Source organism: Oculina patagonica, chromosome 4 (genome assembly GCF_052425735.1).
Source record: "Oculina patagonica isolate OP01 chromosome 4, crgOcupat, whole genome shotgun sequence".
Taxonomy (NCBI): Eukaryota; Metazoa; Cnidaria; class Anthozoa; order Scleractinia; family Oculinidae; genus Oculina; species Oculina patagonica.
In genome coordinates this window covers 58,649,170-58,670,458 of record NC_135761.1, presented here as the reverse complement: position 1 = coordinate 58,670,458, position 21,289 = coordinate 58,649,170, and the positions used below count along the sequence as shown (strand labels likewise).

Genomic DNA, 21,289 nt, shown 5'->3' with positions numbered 1-21,289 from the left:
TCAAGGTATTGCTCAATAGCTTTGATCAGAACTTCGGTTTCTGGCTTTTATCCAGAGATATTTAAAAAGGCAGAACCACATTTGTAAAAGGGTTTCTGAGTAAGAGAGCTACTTAATCATAAGCAGTGATGTAAATAAATGAAATCAAGTACCTTTCTACTGTTACAATATATTATAAAGAATGTTGTTTGTGACACTGTCGCAAGGTGGTGTTTTGAAGCCATACTAGCGTGTAGCCCTAAGGCAAAACAGGCAATCAGCGTGGTCTAGTGTTAATCATACAGCATATATTCGAAAAAATATATGAAACATATTTTTTGGCCAAAACTGAACTAGGTGAGAACAAAAATAAAGCCTCAAGATAAAAAGGTTTTAAAGCAAAATTAGAGCAGTGAAACTATTGCCGGTTTAACCTCTTTAAACTGCGGCACAGCTTTGTCATTCTCTGTTAATCAGGTAATCTTGCCTTGGAAGAGTTCAACACTTCTTGTTATGCAACACGTTTTAATTATTGCGTTTACTTCACTTCAGTTAAGTGTTTTAATTTTCCCTTAGAATTTAGATAAAGGTTTTGTCAGTTTTGTCGCTGTCACGTTTTACAAACGAAATCAGGCAAAATCAGATGGATGTAGCTTTATTCATTATCAAAAGCAATGCTAATTTATTATTTTTCTTTTTAAGCGCGACATAGTGACGCCACTAAAACGGCCGACAGGCAGATTAATGGCTGTTTTAATTTCACAGTCTCACTTCCGTTGTGTTGACGTTCATAAATATAAGTAAATTGAAACGTTGGCAAGGACATATCAGTTTTGATGTTATTTTAACAAACCAAATTTGATGGCAGGTGTTTCAGAGAAATAAAACAAAGAAAGGATAATTTGAGGGGCAAATAAGCTTGTAAAACACGAAACGAAGGACTTCGCGGGCTTTCGAAAAATTCTGTTGCTGATATTGCAAGTTTATTTTTGATTTTAAGACAACATTGTCGTTATTATTATTTTTAATCACGGATGGCTTCTTTTAATTGTATGCTCTGGATCCTTCGATACACATTTTTGTACTTGATAACTCAAGTGTTTACTAAGGACGATTTGGTTGTTAAAGATCATCTTTTAGTCGGCCATGTTTTTCAAACCGTTAACACCGATGACTGGCTAAACTGCATTCAAGTTTGTTTCGATGAGCCGCGCTGCATTTCCTACAACTTCAAGACAAGAAAAAGTACTTGCCAACTGAATGACTGCGGACTGGACGAAATGTGCGACCGGGATAAGTCACTTATCTATTCCAGAGGATTTATGTTCCAACAGATACGGCCAACAAGAAAGGTAAACAACTTAAGTGAGCTTATTTACCATAGAAATAACCAAATATATTGTTTGCAAAGTAGTAATGCTATCACATTTTAAAAACCTGAATTGAATAAAGACATTGTACAGAGAGATAGATCATTGATGAAAATATCTTTTTCATTTATATTATAGAAATATACCTTTCTCTTTCATGGTGGGCTAAAAGTTATCATATAATTACGGCGAGGCTCAGGACTCCCATTGTCTGTCCAACCAAGTTTCATTTTCTGTATACATTGCTCCAAAATAACTTTTAGAATTCAAAATATTTTGCAAGAATTTTGTTATCCATCTGGACACTTTGCTATCTAACTACCCGTTTTTGTAAGTCAAACAAGATCGAGGGAAGACAAACATCAAGCTTGCGCTGAACAGTCTCACAATTATAATTCACAATGAAGAAAACATTTTATTGGTTCGTTGACAAAAAGCCAGTTTACTCAGTGTGAACAGCGCACATAATGATATGGCAAAATATGTTATATGATACCAAGAGATAAACAAACCGAGCAGCTCAATTGAGATCGACAGATAGCCCGAGAACTGAAGATGTTCCTTAGAAATTCTCGCCTTAATGGTATACATTAAACAGTCAGAATTAGATTCAAACTTAATTTTGGTTGCGTTTTCTTTGAATTTCGGTGATCTTGTTTTAAACACATTCTATTATTTTGAATGTGAATTCAAAGTGAATTCTTGTAAATCTCAGTTCAAATTCACTCCATTCTTACATTTTTTGATAACGTTAACATGGGTAGTGAGTTAAAATAATGGTGACCTTTTCTTCCGATTGAAATACAGGACAAATGCAGAGTAACACCTAAAAAGAGGTTTAACGACAATGGTAAGTGAACGCTCCTGTCTTAAATGGTGTACGTTAACGTTAAAAATCATTGTACTTGGCAATACGACTTTTGGAAAAGCCTGTCACATGATCCTGGCAATTAGGAGATCGATGAAATCTGATTAAGCTTGCCGAATTTTGAGAACATTTATACCTCTGCATGAATGACATTAGGGAGGTGTCCATAATATTGTGGTAATAATAACGTTCTCTTGTTAAAAAATTTCCAAATTTACGACAACCTGAGAACTTTTACTATCATTGTAATAATGGGTAATGTTACAGTTCTAGAAAAGCAACATTAAAATAAACCATAATTTAATTGCTTAATAAAACACGACACAGCAAAAACTGCAGAGCTGTATTTTTCGAAAACATTCTTTTTTTTAATTGTAGCGGCGTTATTTTACTTCTTTTTGGGTTTTATTTTGTCTTACAGCCGATCAATCCCTCCGATTTGAAAGGTATGGCACTTCCACCAGAGTTAGTGTCCAAAAGTTCCCAAAACTTGAAGCTTTCACTGTTTGCTTCTGGATGAAAACGGACGACAAGCTGAACTATGGAACACCCTTCAAATACAGCACGCCAAAACAAAGCAAAGAACTGCTGCTATACAACTACCAGGAGTTTCAGCTGATAATCCATGGCGAAAAGGAACAGGTATTTATACGTAAAACTTAAATGTAATTAATTGATAGAGAAACTGACCTTTTAACAGTGTTTGTCTGTAAATATCGAGAATCCCGATACATGATCGAATTTTTTTTTTTTTTTTTTTCATTTCGTAAGAAAAAATCTTTTAGTAAATACCTTATTAAAAAAAAAAAAAAAAAAAAAAAAAAAAAAAAAAAACAAGGAAAAAAAAAGAAAAAAAAAAACCGCAAGTTACTTATTTTCGCGGGACTTAATTTTCGCGATTTTCGCGATTTTTAAATATCGCGAAATTAAAGACCCGCGAAAATTTATTTCAAACGTTTTATGGAACATTTTGTTACATTCTGCCCCTGCTTTGTTACATTTTGTTAAATTTAAGACAAAAAAACTGAAACAAAAAAAAAACAGATTACAGATATATGAGGAGACGAGCGGCAGCAGCATGCATCGCTATTTTAGCCGGATTAGCTGAGTTTTGCAGCACACGTTGCTGCAAATGGCTATTGTTTCCGATCTTCATCGATCGAGGCAACTTACACGTTTGAATTTCTTGGTGAACATGTACAGTTTTTCCTGCTTTGTAGTCTAAAACTAAATGTAGCAACCAATTAATTTCTTCATCAGACCACGTAAGTCTTTGTCCGCCGCCATGTTTGATTTGCCGCGTACTGCATCAGCTGCAACATGATTGGCTTAACACATTAGCGATAACCAAACACAACAGAGACGAAAAAAGCCATTCAAATGCCGCGACTGCCCTAATAGTCCGGTGGCTTAGCTCGAAATTTTAGTTGAATTGTGCACTTTTTGATACAAGCATGAAACTTGGCACAATGAAAGTGGTCACCAACGGAAGTTTTTTCAGATAAAGTTCCAAGCCCGAAAAACGCCGGTTTCCATGAAAACCATAATTTAACGTATTTATTCGATTAAGCGCCCTGGGCGCTTATTAAAGTTTTGGACGTTGAGAGTGGGCGCTTATTCGAGGTGGGCGTTTATTCAAGGCTGAGCGCTTAATAAATTTTCCACCATTTTTATTAAGTAGTAAGTTTATTTTGCAGCAATACAATAAACGTGAAGATGTACCAAAGCAGAATTTAAACTGTTCATTGAAAGTTTCTGGGTAAAATAACGAGGAAACTCGGTCGTCAGGAAGTATCTTATATTAGTAGTACCTAGTTAATTTCAATCTCCTCTTGTGCACTTAATTTTCTGAAGGGGGTGGTCACTTATTCGAGGCTGTGCGCTTATTAACTTTTCCTACATTTAGGATGGGCGCTTATTCGAGGAGGGCGCTTATTCGAGGTTGGGCGCTTAATCGAATAAATGCGGTATTAAAATCAATGAAATTTCGTGAAATATTTGTTTGTCCTGGTTTATAGACAAATACTTTTATGTCAGGTAGTGACTGACCAAGTCGCACGTACAAAATTTAGGATGAAATGCTGTAATTTAGACTGTTCACAGCCCTCTATATTTTCCTATTTTCTTCTGTTAGCGAACGGTTCTCTGATCGTGAGAGAACTGGACGCTAGCGCAAAACGAAAGACGCGAGGGAGCAGAGGGCGGTGAACGAAAAATCATTTCCCATGCAATAATTTCCTAGTAAGTTATTGGTATCAAAACGATGATGAAAAAATAACAATTGTAAACCTAATTGTAAGCATTCATATTCTGTATTTATGAAATAAAATCTACAATAAAAGGTTTATAAACTACAAGAAGAAGTACATCGTGGGGGAGGGGCCTCTTGGCTGAAAATTTCATTGCTGTTTTCTAGCTGAAAATAGGAAATTTGCGTTGGCACTATATCGAGAAATGGATAGTATGTGAATGCTTGTAATCCTGCAAAGTTTGGTGCTTGTATCAAAAATCGCACAATTCAGGAGCTTAGCCGCCGGACTATTAAATGTGCACGGATCCGTGTAAACACCACTACAATCTGTAACAGATTTTGCACGGATCCATGTAAACAGGCGGTCCAGGAACAAAATTTGTCCGTGCACAAATTTGTCTGGACCCGTTAAACGGGGCCTCCGTTAAGCGTGAAATTTTAATAAATTTCAGGACGTCGACAATATCTGGCACGGACGGTAGATGGCACCATATTTGCGCCACGTGGGAGAGTGTCGCTGGCTCGTGGCAACTGCTTAAAAATGGAGTTGTTGCTGTAGCAGGTCGTGATTTTGTGACAGGTACCACCTTTTTATAAAATAGTTCCTTATATACACCAAGAAAATAGATCACAAATATATTATTTTTAGTATATCCATAACCTCATAAACTGATCCAATTCAAAATACTAATAAATCTTGTTTACTCTATGCTTAAATCTTTCTCTCTCAGGTCACGTTATACCTGGAGGGGGAGTCCTGGTACTAGGACGATATTTACCAGCTGGTGGCGTTCCAAGTGACGAGAATTTCATTGGTGAAATGACAAGTTTCCAGTTATGGAACTTCGTATTGTCTGGTCGTAAAATAAATCGGTTACTACTATTGTGTCAGGCGGGGCATGGAAACGTACTCACTTGGTCGGATATTTTAAATGTCACGTTTAGCGACGGCGTTCGTTTAGTTTCAATATCTTCATGTAATTAATAGCTGCGGTTACACCACCCAAGGTAAACGTGATCCCCAGTATAATTATCCCTTGGAAATATTAACTAGGATTTTATTTACATTGGTAAATGTAGTAACAGGAACCTTGACTATTCGCTTATAGAAAACTCGGGCTCGTAGTCTAATTGTTAAATAGTCAAGGAGGCAGCTATTGCACAGGTTTGATGTTTGATGTTCTTAAATTTCAGCATATTAACACTCGAAGCTTCGCTTCTCGGAATAATATTTGTTTTAAGAACATCAAATTTCCAAGGGGAAACTAAACGGCCGATAGTTCTTCAACAGAAACACTCGATTGTTTAAATGTAAATGCCCAAGGAAGGAAGGAAGGAAGGAAGGAAGGAAGGAAGGAAGGAAGGAAGGAAGGAAGGAAGGAAGGAAGGAAGGAAGGAAGGAAGGTGAAGTTTTTCGGCTGAAGAACTGCAAGCCGCGAAGGTACGGTTAGGCAGCAAGCAAATTTATATTAAAGGTTTCACTTTATGTCATGTCAAAATAGAAAGTTGTAGTTAAAAAAGGTACAAATTTGGCGCGAGGCAAAGTGATTACATTGCCACGTTGTGTGACATATAAATATTGCAAAAAATTTAATGCTTATCAGATTGGTCCGAAGCATCATTTTATTTTCGTTGTTTGGATATCATAAGCTGAGTATAAACACACTCTGAGCTCTGCTGAGGGGACACCACACAAGCTACGCTAATCTTAGGACGGACAAAAAGGTTGTTTCTTGGCCAAACAAAACAGCCGAGAAAATTAATAAACATACAGTATATAAATATTATATTGAAATTTAAATGTTTACATTGAATTTGTAGTTGAAGTATTGAATTGTGATTGTAGCATTTGAATTTGAATTTTAATCATTATAAATTATGTACGACACCAAAGGTGGTACTTGCGAAACTTTGTGAGAGCACTCCATTTACTCCACTATGGTGATCCAATATTTAAATTTATTAACAGCCAACTGAATTTAAAAAAAAAAAACTTGACATGTTCTTACGTAGCTAAGTTTTGGTTCTCAACAAGTATTGTAAAGCCGAGTGACATAGGCGTACAGAAATTTTTTTGCCAGGGGGGCTGTGAGACCATAGTTAATAGAGGGAAATGGTTAGGAAGCCCGGCAAACGTCAAAGGAGCAAACAAAGAGGCCTTGATTTATGTTGGAAGGTCCACGACCCTGCACACCTTTTGTTTTGCGCTCATACATTATGCATGAATTACGTAATCCCAATGTTTTTATTGGTTAGCTACCTGAACACACGTAACCACCTATTGTATTTTGTCAGGTTTTGTGCAGGGTCAACCCCCAAAATAGCGAACAAAAACATACAACAAAAAACTTTGCCAGGCTTCCTAACCATTTCCCTCTATTAACTATGGTGAGACATTTGCCCAAAAAATTCTCGCAAGTTGCTCAAATTTTTACGAAACAGTCAAGAAGAAACGAGGGTCATACGATGCACTAACCTAGGCTTACACGTGAAGTGAAAAATTAACAGCTCATAAAACATGCTAAAAGAAATAGCTGTCTCTACCATTTCGACGGCCGAAGATGTCAACTCTACGATCCATGTCATTGTTGACTACAGAGTTGGAATATGCCCATTTAATGCTATTAAGTGCGATGGCAAGTAATAATTTAGGCCAAGTAAAAAACAAATGTGTCTCTTCCGGTTTTCTATAAAAGAAAGAGGGCCGGGCTCATTTTTTGTTATTTTTTATTAATTATTTTGCTGCATTCCATATCTGTGTTGTTCGAATATCGTTGTTTTATCCTCCATCGTCATATTCTCTGGGCCAGAAGCGAATCCAAAATAAATCCTGCAAGGTAATTGACCTATCCAGTACGGACCTGTAGCGTAACGCGGGTTTAAAAAGTTGTTTTTGTTCTTCCTAACTTTTCCAAACACAAATAATAAAAAAAGAGAGGCGGCCCCAAAAAATGAAGCGAGCGGGGACAAAAACATTTGTTTTGTTTTTTACTTGGCCATACTGAAACGTTGTCGCCCCATCAGGTGCTGCGGAGGCAAGTTTTCAATCTGCGCAACGCACCGAATGATCGTTCTGCAGAACACGATGTAGCAGGTATCCCTGCATGAATATGAATCACGTAAGAAAACTATGAAAAAAACTATGAAGAAACTTATCAAATAGATCATTCCCTTGCATTGTCTCCAGCATTTCTGAAACAGTCATGTAGCCTTATCCGTGCACACGACGAAAACTGGCGCACATTTTCTGCTCGGCTTCCAGAATCTCGCCATCGATTTTGTAAAATTTAGCAACGCGGAGAAGCTTTCTTTATCAGGTGTTTAACTGTGACAGATATTTGCAGTACAGTGCCCAACAGTAAAAAAAAATACTACAAATATGTATATCAACAAATGGTCCCTTTCACTATTAACCAGGAACTCAACAGGTGCTAAGCAACCACTGTCTCATGTGAATTAAGCAACTGGCTTTAACACGCCGTCTTCAGGTTAAAATAGAAAATATCTATCTCTTCGAAAAAAAAACTTCTTAAAAACTGGCTTTGCCCAAATTTTCTCTTGCTACCCAAAACATCTGAGTTGCCCAAAATTTGGGGGGGGGGGCTGCAGCCCCCCCCTGCCCCCCCCTGCCCGTACGCCTATGCCGAGTGATCATGTAAATAAAGTCACGTTGATTATACTCATGCAAGTTTATAAAATCAATTTCCCGTTCTCGTTTAGTGAAGTCTCTATGTAGTTGCAATTGTGTAAAGCGGTTATTCCCAAGCAAAATGCGTAGCAGAGAGAATTGAATGAGCAAGAAGTAAGCTTGTTTCGGCCTTTAGATTTTAATCTAGTTTAACGAAATATGACTAAACTGCAGATAAATTAAAATCCCGCATATTGATAAGATAAAACCATTGCTTCATGAGACAGTCCCCTGAGAGTTTAAGACCGGATTTGCATAATTCTACGACAAGCGACGTCCCTGACTTTAAAACCGAATTTGAATAATTCAGGCTGCAAATATTACGTAACCACCAAATGTGCAAATGCAGTTTTCTTATCATTTTGTTTACCACTTACTATTTTCAACCCTTTCTCTAACACCAAACCGAGACGTAATACATCTGGGTGGACTGAAGATGCTAAGAAAGAACAGTGTTTAAGAGAAATAAGAGAAAAGTTGCTGACTCAGATTTCGGAATCCTCTTTATGCGGCAAATAAGGGACACCTAGAAATCCTCACGTGCCGGTTGCGTAAAGCGAGACATAATCAAATCAATATTCAAGTTTAGAATCGAATTGCAGTTTGAGTATTTATTTTAAGATCGAGGCGAAGAATTAGATGTAGATAGTGTCAGTATATATAATTACATAACGTTTTAAAAAAATTATAGAATGAAAGTCAGCAATGTTAAAGTTGAACGAATGGTTGATGACTCCATGTCACCATTAATAAGTTCAAGTACATCATAGAATTAATTGTATATACAAAAAAACCGTGAAAAAAGTGTTGTTTTTTTTTCCTTCCTGCACTAATGGCTGCCTCAGCCAAGTTAGTTCCTCTTCTTTCTGCACATGTGCTGTAGAGCATCAAAGAAGTGTGCTTTCTCATTGTTACACTTTGGCGAAATCACAGCCTTTCTTCCTGTGTTGAAACCAACGCTTTTCTCCGTCATCTTGCGGTCGACGCAGCTTGGTTTTTCCCCTCTGCACGTGACTAAAAGGAACAGCTCTTTTTCTCTCCTTGATGGTTTGGGTTGATGTGCTTCTGCTCTCTCAATGTTTCCCGTCTCTTTGTCGTAATAAACGTACGAAAATTCCCAGTATACCCCAATTTTTGAAGAATGGATTTGGCTTTGATCTTGGCTGTTGAAACTTAGTTCACTACGTTTTCTCTTTCTGAACAAAGTTCCAAAACACGCCATTCAAATTTTGGTGTTTGAAGAATTCGCACTCAGCCTTAATGCCTTGACATCTGCAACAGCAATGGCCAGATAGTCGGTCGCACACTGTTGAAGTTTGTTTACCTTGTTGAAGAAAAAACAACAACATTTTCGTCATTACCTTTTCAATTTGCACACATGCCGACTTTTTTCCGTTTCGGTTTAACACTAAGTAGGATAATTAGACTGGGATTTGATCAATGAGTTCCCCCTTATCATGAAAAGAGCTCGCGTAGTACAGAGTACAGGAGATCGCGTAACTGACAGCGTAAACTTAATAGTCAAAAGAATTGGCTCAGAATTTTTCCATCTCATGAAAAAAATTTCACTGTTTATGAACTTCCACTTGCAAATTCAATTATTTCAAGGTAATTATCTAATTAGGAGATAAGACCGTATTGATTAGTGTTTTTGGCTGGTAATTACAAAGGCGACCTGCCGACATTATTTTAGCCGCAATTTTGTTGAATGTTTTCCGAGCAAATATTACGCTTGGTAACCGCTTCCCCTCGAATGTCCCCGGTTTATACACCGATCCAGAGTTTCAGACTTCCGGTCCAAATTCAAAAGGAAAGTGAGTACTCATTAAGTCGTGCTATTGTGTTTTGCGATGGTTAACAATGGTCTGACTTAATGAGTGCTAACCTTTCCTTTGAATTTGGACCGGAAGACTGAAACTCTGCATCCGTGTATTGATGAGTGTTTACAAACGCTTGAGAATCCACTAGTGCAAACTTAGGGTGCGTTTCTTTGGGAAAATCCAAAATTGGATCATTGATCTCAGATCACACGGATACTTTGCTCCCAAAGAAACGAAGAATCCGAAAACGGATTTTTTGCCATGACAACCCCGTAAACACATTTCGCACAGAACATAAAATATCAGCACAAACTTATTTTTCGTCGAATGTATCCTAGCTAAAATAATTTTAGCATACAAAATCTTTTACAAAACTCACACGTCGAAATAGTTTTTTTTTAGCGTTAAGCACAATGTGGCGAGAAAGCATCTAAGGGCGAAGAATGTTTGCGAAATGATCAGTGCAAACTTCACTCGTGACAATTTCAAAAGGATACACCTTCCGTAGGCACACGGTGGCTGTTCTAGAAAACCTGTACCCCGTTTAAAATGACACTTCATACCGATCTGAAGCTACCGTTTCCTTTTATCGTGATATATTTTTGTATTTTGATCGAAATAACCGCCTAAAAACTTACCGTATGGCAGTGTTTACAAAGAGCGAACCTGTATTTTCACAGCAAAGACCGCTGGGCCAAGGTACTTTTTTCGAATCCTTTCCCAAAGAAACGCACGGATCATGAATCCTAAAAATCCGGATTCAGATATGATCTGATGTATCCACTCGAAGTGTGGATTCTTCAGATCATTGATCCAAGATTAATCCATTTTCGAATACAGGTAAAGAAACGCAAAATCTGTTTTTGGATCAAGAATCCGGATTTGGATTTTTCCCAAAGAAACGCACCTTCAGGATATTCAATCAATACCGGGGACACCCGCTATTACGGACAAAATCCAGATCCCCGGCAAAAGCTATAAAGGTTTGACCCTTTTCTTGCCTAGCTATTACGGAATTAAGGACACTTTCGTGTTACCAATAAAACATTATTTATTGTTTTGACTCTCCATAGAGCGGACACCATGAACTTCTCAATTAACATTAAAATTGCGTTGTTCGTTATTTTTCAAAACACGCTTTTAAAGCGCAACTGTGATGAAATTCGCATCCTTCCTTTCGTAGCCGTTTTAAAATATGAACAAGTAATCTATATGAGAAGAAAAAAGCTATTTACTTTTTCCAATATCTTTTTCCTTTCCAGAGATATTTAAGTTTTAAAAATATGCAAATTAGCCAAAAAATGACATCATAGGCAACCAAATTCTAGTCAAATATTAAGTAAGTGATATCTCAGCTAATTTGTAACGGACGTCTCTGATTTTTTGCAGTACTAGTCTAGTTTCGCAATATGAACTTTACAATTTGGTTACCATGGCAACAAATTAAGTTCCAGATACCACGAAGCTTCAGTCTTTAGTGGCCAATTCTGACATTCTTTATTTATATTTGCCAATGATGCTTTACATGCGTGTCAAAGCATATGAATGGATTTGGCAGACGTCTTGCCCGGGTCTCATTTTTCAAAACTGAAAAATTCCAGAATATTAAAAAAAAATGGTGGGGTTAGGAAAAGAGTGAGCTGCCATGGTAACATTATTTTATTATTACTGTAAGTGTGTCACCTGTAGAATTATAAGTCTACCAAGTTTCATTGATCTCTTCAGAACAATGACCGAAATAACTCAATTTTTGTACTTGACATAAAGTTGGGTTGAATAGATGACGTCATCAGTCCCCCGATTTGCATATTTTTAAGCTTAAATATATCCGGAACTAAAATAGATATTTGAAAACGGAAAACGCAATTTTGAATATTTCGCTAAATACTCTATGAAACGCCTAAAATTGCAATGGGTGAAAATTTGATCTGGACTATTTTTGCATCAAATCCTTCAGTAACTGTACAAAATACTTTGCTTTTTCAAAACATCTTGGCCTTTTCCCTCCAGACTATTTAGGAAAGCTCAAGCCCTTATCTCCCATTTCCAACGACTGTATATAGTTTATTTTCTGGTTCTCTTTGCCGCGCTGTTACCCGAGTTTTACCAGCTAGATGCAGTGGGCATTACAGAAATATCCCGCCCCAATATTAACGAATCACAGTGCGTGTTTTATCATAATAAGCTCTAACTCCAGCACGTAATTATGTATAATAAGTTACGATGTGGTCAGTAGTTTTACAGTGTATAGTGTTCCTAAGTAAGGCTTTCTCGTGTCGAATCGACAATGAGAGACAGGATCGGTTCATTATTTCTCTTCTTTTGTCGTTTGATCTCAGTAAAAGCTCTTCAGAGATTGCCTGTAGAGGAAAAAAAGGAAACAAATTGAAACACTAAGCTAAAAAACATGGGCCATTTTTTTTCAAGATGCACCATCTGTGACGTAGCTCCTTTAACAAGTAGCATGTTAGAGCGGTTTTTACTTGAGTGTCGAAAGTAAATTGCGTTTGCTTTGGTTTTGCATTACTACGCTTAGTGATTGGCTTAAAAATCTCGCGCCACTTTCTCAGCCAATCAGAACTAAAACCAAAACCAATCGTGACTCGCTCGCGCACGTTTTCCCGCGCTTTGCATCAGCTACATGTATTTGATTCGAGTTTTGATTGGTTCAATGGATTGCCTGTGTCCTTTGTGATTGGCCAAAGTAATTACTTTGGTTTTGGTTTTACGACACTCAATTGAAAACTGCTCTAATGTAAATTATGAAACAAAGGTTAGTTTTTCGTCTTCCTTCTCATTGGGTTTCTCTCGGTCTGCTCTTGCCCTCTCTCTTTTTTTGTTATTAATTCTCATTTTTCTTACCTGCGTCATTGCTTTCAGTTACGTCTTCGACCTTATTTCCTTCTACATCTTCGCTTGTAGTTTTGTCGCGGTTATTTTCTTCGTCGTTGTTTTCTTTCTCTTCTTCGTAGTTTTCTTCTTTGCTCTCTTTTTCTTCGTTTTTAGTTTCATTCTTGCTCTCAAATTCAGTCACGTTTCTCATTTTGTCCTTGTATTCATTTCCTGTCCCATTCTCTCTTGCTTCACCTTCGTTGATTTGCTTCCGTTCCTCCGTATCTAACTTGCCTTCTTCGTTTCTCGTGTTGTTCTTATTTTGCCCAATTCCCAGCTCAACCGAACTAGTTCGCGTTTTATTTCGGGTTCCGTGTTCATTATCGATGCTTTCTTTTTGTTCACTTCCAGTAACTTTCTGATCAGTTGGCTCAGCAGTCAGGTTTTTAGTATCTGTTGGACGAGTATCAGTCTGGTGTGTTTCCTTATTTCCGTTTGTCCTTTCTTTTTCCTTTCTAATTCCGTCTTCTTCAAGGCTTTCTTTTTCGGCTTTGTTTGCTTCCAATTCATTCTTGTCGGAGTCCGAATTCTTAAAGAAAAATAAATAAATAAATATTAAATAATAATGAATAAATAATAATAAACTTAATGCTTTGACGAGTGAATTAACATGAAAGAAGGGACCAACTTAACACTCAAATACTTGAATGATGACGACTTAATATATTTGAGTTAACTAAATGGTGACTGAGTACGGTCTTTTCTCAGTAAATTGTTTTTTAACTGAATGACCGACCGATTCGACCAAATGATCGTCGCTGAGCAACATCACCACATACCCACCGACCGACCGACCGACCGACCGAAAGCGAACGAACGAACGAACGAACGATAGAACGAGACTGTAACGAGCGAACGAACGGGTTCACGAACAACTGATAAAACAAAGGAAAGAACGACCGCTACAGCAAATGGCTTATATCTTTTTTTCTTCATTCTGTCACTCACCTTTTCTATTTCTGGTGACTCTTGTTCAGTTGATTCTGTTGACGTTTCATTCTCATCATTTTTATCCTTGAAGCTATCTTGCTCTACTTCTCCGTTTATTGCCGTTTTATCTTCAACCATTTCTCTCGCCTCCGTCATATTACCATTTTCGTTCAACTTTACAGCACTTTCTGCTCCACCATGATTTGTCGGTAATTGAAGTACTTTGTTCATTTCTGGTTCTTTCTCTATTGTCTCTCCTTCCTTATCCTTTCCATGCGTATTCATCTCATTGTCACTTTGGCTCTTCGCTGCTTCATCTTCTTCATGGGTCCTATTGGCCTTCTTCTCTATCAAATTATTCTCGTCATTGCTTTCCTTATCTTGAACTGCAGCATCAGCTCCTCTCTCGTCTTTCTTTGTTGAGTTTGTTTCATCTTGACCTAAGTTCCCCTCGGCCGTCACCGACTCAGTTCCATTGTTGTCGTCATGCTGGCCTGTACGAGTGGAAGGATCATCTTCGGTTACCACCTCTTCTTGTCCCTTTCTGTCATCTATATTTTCTTCTTCATTGATTGAGTATTCACTGATGTCTTCTTCTTTAGATCTTTCAACCATATCCGATCCGTTAGCGTCACCGTTTTCCTCATTAGTTCGAGTAACATTTTTGTTGTTCACGTCTTCTACTTCGGGGTTGTCATCTTTTTTTAGTTCTTCGTATGATGGGCTTTCTAACATCTCCGAGCTATTATTCCTTTCGTCTTCAAAATGCTCTGCATGGCTCAAGGAAGTATGCTTGTTTGTAATGTTTTGATCCGCTTCCTTGTCAACATTTTCATCGCTCCTATTTGACACACTTTCTGTTATCATTGTCTTCTCCTGTGCAGTAATCTTGTAATCAACGATATTGTTTTGAGTTTGTTTCTCTGCAATTTCCGAAGTATTTGCCATCTCTTCTCTCGACTGGTTTTCATTGCTGGGAGTGCCGTCATTTTCCTCGTCTCCTTCATCTTCTATTGTCAAATCTTCGTTTTCCTTTATTTCATTCAACGGGACACCTTCATTCTCTTGGTTATTTTCGTTCGTTGTATTGTATGACTGTGTCTTATGTATTAAAGCTTCTTTGCTGTTGTCATGTTCCATTGATTCTTCGTCTTTTTCGCTTTCCGTTATCGTATAATTTGCTGTACTTTGCACGCTCTTTAACCCTTCAGTCTGATTAACCAACATGTGATATTCTTCTTCTTCTTCATCTTGTTCTTCTTGTTCATTTAGTTCTTTATGTTCCTCCGTTTCATCTTGTTCTTCTTCATCCCTATTGTGTTGGAAATACTCATTTTCCTCATCAGGTACAGCTGTATTTTCTTTTTTGTATTTTTCATCTTCGTGTACCACCTTTGTTTCATAACTCTGCTCTTGTTTTAACTCTTCGTTTTCATCTTCAAGTGGTTTAACCTTTTCTTCTTCGTTTGTTTCTTCTTCGCCTTCCATTTCGAATTCCTCTTCCTCTTGCTCTTCCTCTCCTTTCCCGAAATCTTCTCGTTCTCGTCTTTGCTGTTCTATTTGTTCTTCTTTGTCTTTTAATTCTTCTTCTTTATCTTCTTCTTGGTCTTTCTCTTTTTTATTTCTTTCCTTATTATTTCTGTCCACCGAGTCGAAATCATCTTCATATTCTCCAAAACTCTCATTGCCTTCATTGTTTTGTTCATTTTCTCTTTCTTCCTCTATAGATACTTCATCGTCACTTATTATCCGTTTGTCTAAAATGTCTTCCTCCTTTTCATCTTCCATTGCCTCACCATAATTTTTCCTGGAGCCATCAGACACCGAATAAAATTTTGAATCCTAAAGACAAAGCACGCTAATTAACTGAATATATCTTCGTGGCAACATTTCTTTTTATAGTTATAATCATACAAATTTATTCACAAGCTCTTTTATACCTTATACAGATGTAATTTTAGCTTAGATCTTAATAATTTTGTTATTTTTTTTTTACTTTAAGATATACTGAAAGGTTAGTTATTCTTGAAATTTCCAACACGCCACAGTAAATAAAGAAGGCAAAAAGTATTTTAAGCGTCATGATCAATAAATAAATCGGGTTTCATTACATGAAATGTGCATCGACAATTTTTTAAAGCTATCATTTGTTCTGCTTTGTTTGACATTAATTTTAGATAAACAGAAAAAGTAGAAGTTAGAGCAGCCCTCAGTGGCAGACCTGGTAAAACGATAAAAGACAATAACTCTTTTCAGGGTGTTTGTCGAAGCCGTAAAACAAACGATCTCCTTCGATAAGACACCCAAACTACTAGTCCAAGAGGTCGGCTTAAATGGGCGTAGTGTATACTTCACGGATGACCCGAATGAAAAACGTACACCGTAATGATTAGAACTGGCACTCTCCTTTCAATAGGCTCCTTCTTTCTAATAAGCACTGCCCTTAAATGCCCCTATTCCACAGAGTAGAGTAATTAGATCAACGAGTGAGCTATGTAGTATGCTTTCTTATCTCAACGTAATGTCAAATACGCTGAACAAATGAATGGTGCTGAGTATTGTTACAGTTCTTGAGTCACGGTTGTAGTTAAACGTGCTTTACCAAATTGCGAAATAGGGGCCTTCATTTACCAAACGTAAATTGAATTATTACGATACATGTAATTTTCATAGCGTTGGCAATAAAAAGAATAAAACTAACCAGTGATTTTCCTTTCTATGATGTTCGGTAGGTTTAATCGGTCTTTAACTCTACCTTTCGTTTCTCCTATTTATTCTTTGTGACAGCGGTATATTGCACTGCATCGTGTATATACAACGTCTCGGCTTAGAGTTAAAAGATCTTGTTTCGCCAGGACAATGGATTGTATAGTTGGTAGTCCATAGATTATGTAGTTTCGTGTAAGTAGTTTTTACCACATCAGAAAGAACTGCGCGGCTACTTAGATTTAGTGGGTTTACAAACATTTCATACCTTAGCATCGCCGTCTTGTCGCTGATGCTGTCGTTTGCCCACCGGTTTGTAATGCTGTTGCGTAATTTTATGTGGATCAGATAGGCCTGCACCAAAAAATAATGCACTTGTCACTGGAAACTGGAAATAGCCTCACCCCCAGCCCTATTTCTATCTTTCTTCCCTCTCGACCCCCCACCCACCCCCACCCCCCCCACACCACCACCACCATTACCACCAACACCCCCACAAAGACATAGGACATGGATGGGGGATTTGTGGAGGCTTTGACTTTTTGCCGTGCCCCAGGGGGGTGGTAGTACTTTTAGCCCTTTGCGGTGTCTAAGCAGACTGGGGTAAGAAAAGGCCTCGATGACAACCTGGTCAAAAGTTCTCCGCCATATTGGAGAATACCCAGAAATATGAAATATGCTGTAAAGTATAAAGATGGTAAATTTTTAGCTCGGTGATAAATAATGAAGATGAATTTTTCAACAATGACACGAGCATGGGACAAAGAAAAATTCTGAGTCCCCGACGGGAATCGAACCCATGGCCTCCCAGATACCGGTTGGGCGCTCTAACCAACTGATGATTTCGACATTGCTGATCCTAGCAGTATGCAGGACGCGTGTCACATATCAACCTAGTAAATGGCCCAGCTCACCACGAGTCTCTCGTAGCTCAGTTGGTTAGAGCGCCCAACCGGTATCTGGGAGGCCATGGGTTCGATTCCCATCGGGGACTCAGAATTTTTCTTTGTCCCACGCTCGTGTCATGTAGAATAATTTCTTCACTGCCTTAAAAATAGTTGGAAATTCTGTTAACCTCTTGAGGTAGGAAGAAAATATGTCCCTTTTTGTGGGGCAACTGAATGTCGTATATTTTGGTGCGTTTTCCTCGCTATAATTTGCCTCTATTTCCAGTGATTAATTTAACGTTATATTTAGCACTGAGCTGTACGTTTCACGTGAAGAACGGGTACACACAATGGTAGAATTTTTTGAACACAGGATGCTTTGATGGGTTTCTGCGTGACTCATGACATATTTTGACTAATCGGCGTGACAAGTTGATTTACGAGATTAAATTTAAACTGACCTCTTTTTCTCATAGCATAGCGTTTAATACCGAGTGTAGTTCTTTTTGGTCATTCTTGGTCAAATGTCACTACGATACAAAATTCCCTTTTCCTTGACTTTCCTTCGGTCTCAGCACTAAATGTGTTTGAAATTTAACCTTATCAGGTATCAACTCGCCCTAAACAAACTCGACCCAGCATAACAACTCGGCGTCTATATTTCTCTAACATATTTTAATTTCGATTTCAGTGTATTTATGTCAATTCGATGTATCGTCTTGCGTCATAAAAGAAAAACTATGAACTTGATGGAGCTGAATTTCTTTATCCAATGTCAGGTTTAGCTTACCTTTGTCTGAAATAAACCTCGTTGGAAATTTTAGTGAACAGCGAATAACAGCTGTATTTTTGGGTAACACGTTTCCCAATTTGACGGACAGCTTAGTCAAAAGACAGAGAAAGGCTTAAAATCGAAAAGCTTTAATTCGCCCCAGATACACACCAATTTTGATATGCTTAATGTGTTTGTTGATCGCGTCAATGTCGATCATTTGTTCGAAGCGCTCTCACTGGAATTTCAGATACGCAATATCTCACGCTAACAGCACGCTATGACATACATGGCTTACCTGACTTCCTCAGCTTTCCTTTGTATTTAAATACTTCCAGTGAGCAGAGAAAAACCGTCCCTATCAAAATCAAAACGAAAAACAGAAACAAGCGGCGCCGAAATATTCTACGGACTCCTCGAAAGAGCGCCATCGCTGTCCGGAGTCCAGAGTCTCGCAGTCACTGATAAGTCACGCGATGTACCACTTTTCTCATGGGTCACGAAAATCTTTGACACGTCGCGTCTGTGGTGTCAGCTGTAGTATAAATCTCTCCCAGAAAACAGTATTGCCAAAGAAAGCTTAATCATTTCCAATCAATTGGCAAATGAAACAAAACCCTCTTTCATGTTAACAATTAATGAAATTATTCATAATTATCTAGGTGTTCAAAAACAATCACATAGCAAAACAATTCAAAATAATAATAATATACCAACAATCTAACATAATTTAGAAAAATAAAATGCCACATCACAACCAGTTTAAAAGCCATCAACTGGAGTTAATCCGATCTAATAAGAAGTTATGCTTCTACTCTATATTTAAAACAGATGTTAGTAGATCTGATTATTTAGAACACTGAAGTAAAGAATCAAAAGCATAGACGAGCTGTAGCTAAACTACGATCAGGCAATCACAGTCTTCGGATCGAATCTGGGCGACATTGTATACCAAAATTACCCGAATCTCTTTGGATTTGTCAATATTGTCACTCTAAACAAATAGAGGATGAAATACATTTCTTATTTCATTGTGATCGCTATAGAACTATTAGGCAACAAATAACAAGTGATATTGTACTTAAGTATCCATTAGTTAATGTTTTGAATGAGACTGAAAAAATTATTTTCTTGTTTAATAATGTTGATCCTTTCATCTGTAAGAAACTAGGTTATTATATTTATGAAGCATTACGTATAAGAGAAACTTGTAATCCTATTTAGTCTATTGTATAGTTTTATCCTAGGTAATACCATTTTATATGGGAATACCAATAAATTGGGCTCATCCTCGGTGTAAGAACCTGTGAAACTCACCGGTGACGTAAAACAAAGAACGAACAAAGCAACAAAGAGCGTCAAAAACAATACAGAGCAGGAAAACAATACCTCCAATACAAAGAAAAATATCACAGGTTCTTACACCGAGGTAAACCCATAAATTGTTGTTGTTGTTGTTGTATAAACGCGACAATACTGATAGATCTAAGGGCCTCTTCATATAATCCCGGTTGACCGGGCTGGCTAGTTACCGAGATCTTGGCTCACTTCTATTTTCTTTGTAAAAATTTCGATATGTTCATATGAGAAGGCGGGCCAGCCCGGTTACCGATATCTCGGTTTCTGCAACCGAGATCTTGGCAACCGGAATAAAAATTCCCAATGACCACTTTAACCTGGTCACCGGGATGCATTTTTTTCTTTTTGAGAAAATAGCTTCCCTTTCGTAACTGGGCGGTCAAAATGACATAATTTTGCCTTGTATCTATTTCCACTTTAGAAATATGCGAATTAGCTTTATCAGCAAAGTTACAAGTGTCGAAAAAGCTACGATAGTCGCGAACTATGCAACTTTATGTGTCGCCATTTTTGTTTCGTCTCTTGAATTGTATCCCAGTCAACCGGGCTAACAACAGACGACAAAATTCGTCCTGGTAACCGAGACACCCCGTTTACCGGGCCCATGGGAAGAGGCCCTAAAGCATATAAATCATTGATTGCAGAAAGGATAAATCACAATGTTGACATTGAACATGTTGTTCTTTCGTACAAACAAATGAGGGCCCGGTTGTTCAAAGCGGGATTAAGCTAATCCAGGGCTAGCGCGAATTTTGATTGTTTTATAAATTCTTTGTGATGTTTTCTGTTAAATATATTTTGTCCTCTGGTTTCGGCGTCTACGTATCTCAAAACCCACAAAACATTGGAAATTAAAAACATTTTGTACAAGGGAAATTAATAAAAATCTCAATCAGCTTTGAATCCAGGATTAGTGTTAATCGGCTTTCCAACAACCCGCTCTTTATCTACAAAGAATGTCTTAGACCTGGCCACACTAGCGACATAACGACAAAACGACACAGACATAACGACATAAAGAAAATATCATCGGTATCAATAAATAATGATTAGGCAGTTTAAGATACGCTACGGCGAGGTGCTACTACGGCTACCGTAACCGAAAAGGTCTGGGGAGAGTACGTCTCGGCAGTCCGCCAAATTTAGTGTGAAAGCAAGGCGAAATACAAAGAAACATAGGCTAAGGAGTTGAATAACACTTTTATTTAGTTTTCCACAGCCGAATGGCTTCGCTCAAAAAATATATAGTTGTTGTTTGCTTTGCTAGGACTAACAGAATAGTTCTGAGAGAGAGATTCTTTCTACAGCAGCAATACACAACAACAATTAAAATCGATAAAATGTTTAATTTTAAAAATACGAATATCGCAAAGAATACCGAGTTATGAACTGAAATATACCAGTACTCACCGAAGCAAAATGGTAGCGGTTACTTATACAGCTATAGCACATCTCCACTAAACTGTGAAGGCAAAAAAATCGCACGCTCAACACGAGTACTTTTCTTGTCCATACCGACACTTGCACCGAACGAATTCGTCAAATTCAGGATAAGACTTTTAAAGCTTATGAGCGACAAACGCGACAATTGTTCGACTACAATTAAATTCAAAGGAACCAGTATTCGTTGGAACTCTTAAAATACTGAGAAACCCGTCGAAAAAGGACAGAGAAGCGAATAAAATCCGACGTACTACCACTACGGCAAAACCTCCGACTCGCGTAGTCAGATTTCACTCTACGGCTGGACGTGACTGAATGACATGC

General features: G+C 37.8%; 2 protein-coding genes across 5 annotated transcripts in view; one reads left to right on the top strand and one right to left on the bottom strand.

The window, feature by feature from the left end:
* Positions 1-18,613, bottom strand: part of LOC144650905 (uncharacterized) — a 152,466-nt gene extending 133,853 nt beyond the window's left edge. The window contains exons 1-6 of one of the 4 annotated variants that reach the window (XR_013570222.1): positions 18,462-18,613; positions 16,773-16,858; positions 13,817-15,640; positions 12,839-13,397; positions 10,540-12,336; positions 9,504-10,406 (exon numbers count right to left, since the gene is read on the bottom strand). Coding sequence is in view for 2 of the 4 variants with exons in the window: in XM_078510702.1 (XP_078366828.1) it covers positions 9,338-9,480; positions 12,839-13,397; positions 13,817-15,640; positions 16,773-16,858; positions 18,462-18,594 (2,745 nt within the window). In the remaining 2 variants the exon portion in view is untranslated. Of the gene's footprint in view, positions 1-8,640; positions 9,481-9,503; positions 12,337-12,838; positions 13,398-13,816; positions 15,641-16,772; positions 16,859-18,461 lie in introns of those variants that run through there. The other 3 variants (XR_013570221.1, XM_078510702.1, XM_078510703.1) reach the window with 3 other exon arrangements.
* On the top strand, positions 878-5,619 carry LOC144650916 (neuronal pentraxin-2-like). The gene is made up of 5 exons (XM_078510718.1): positions 878-1,331; positions 2,157-2,199; positions 2,639-2,852; positions 4,918-5,048; positions 5,200-5,619. Exons 1-5 carry the CDS (start codon positions 1,014-1,016, stop codon positions 5,451-5,453), a joined length of 960 nt encoding a protein of 319 aa, XP_078366844.1. The 5' UTR covers positions 878-1,013; the 3' UTR covers positions 5,454-5,619.
* Positions 18,614-21,289: the final 2,676 nt, after the last annotated feature.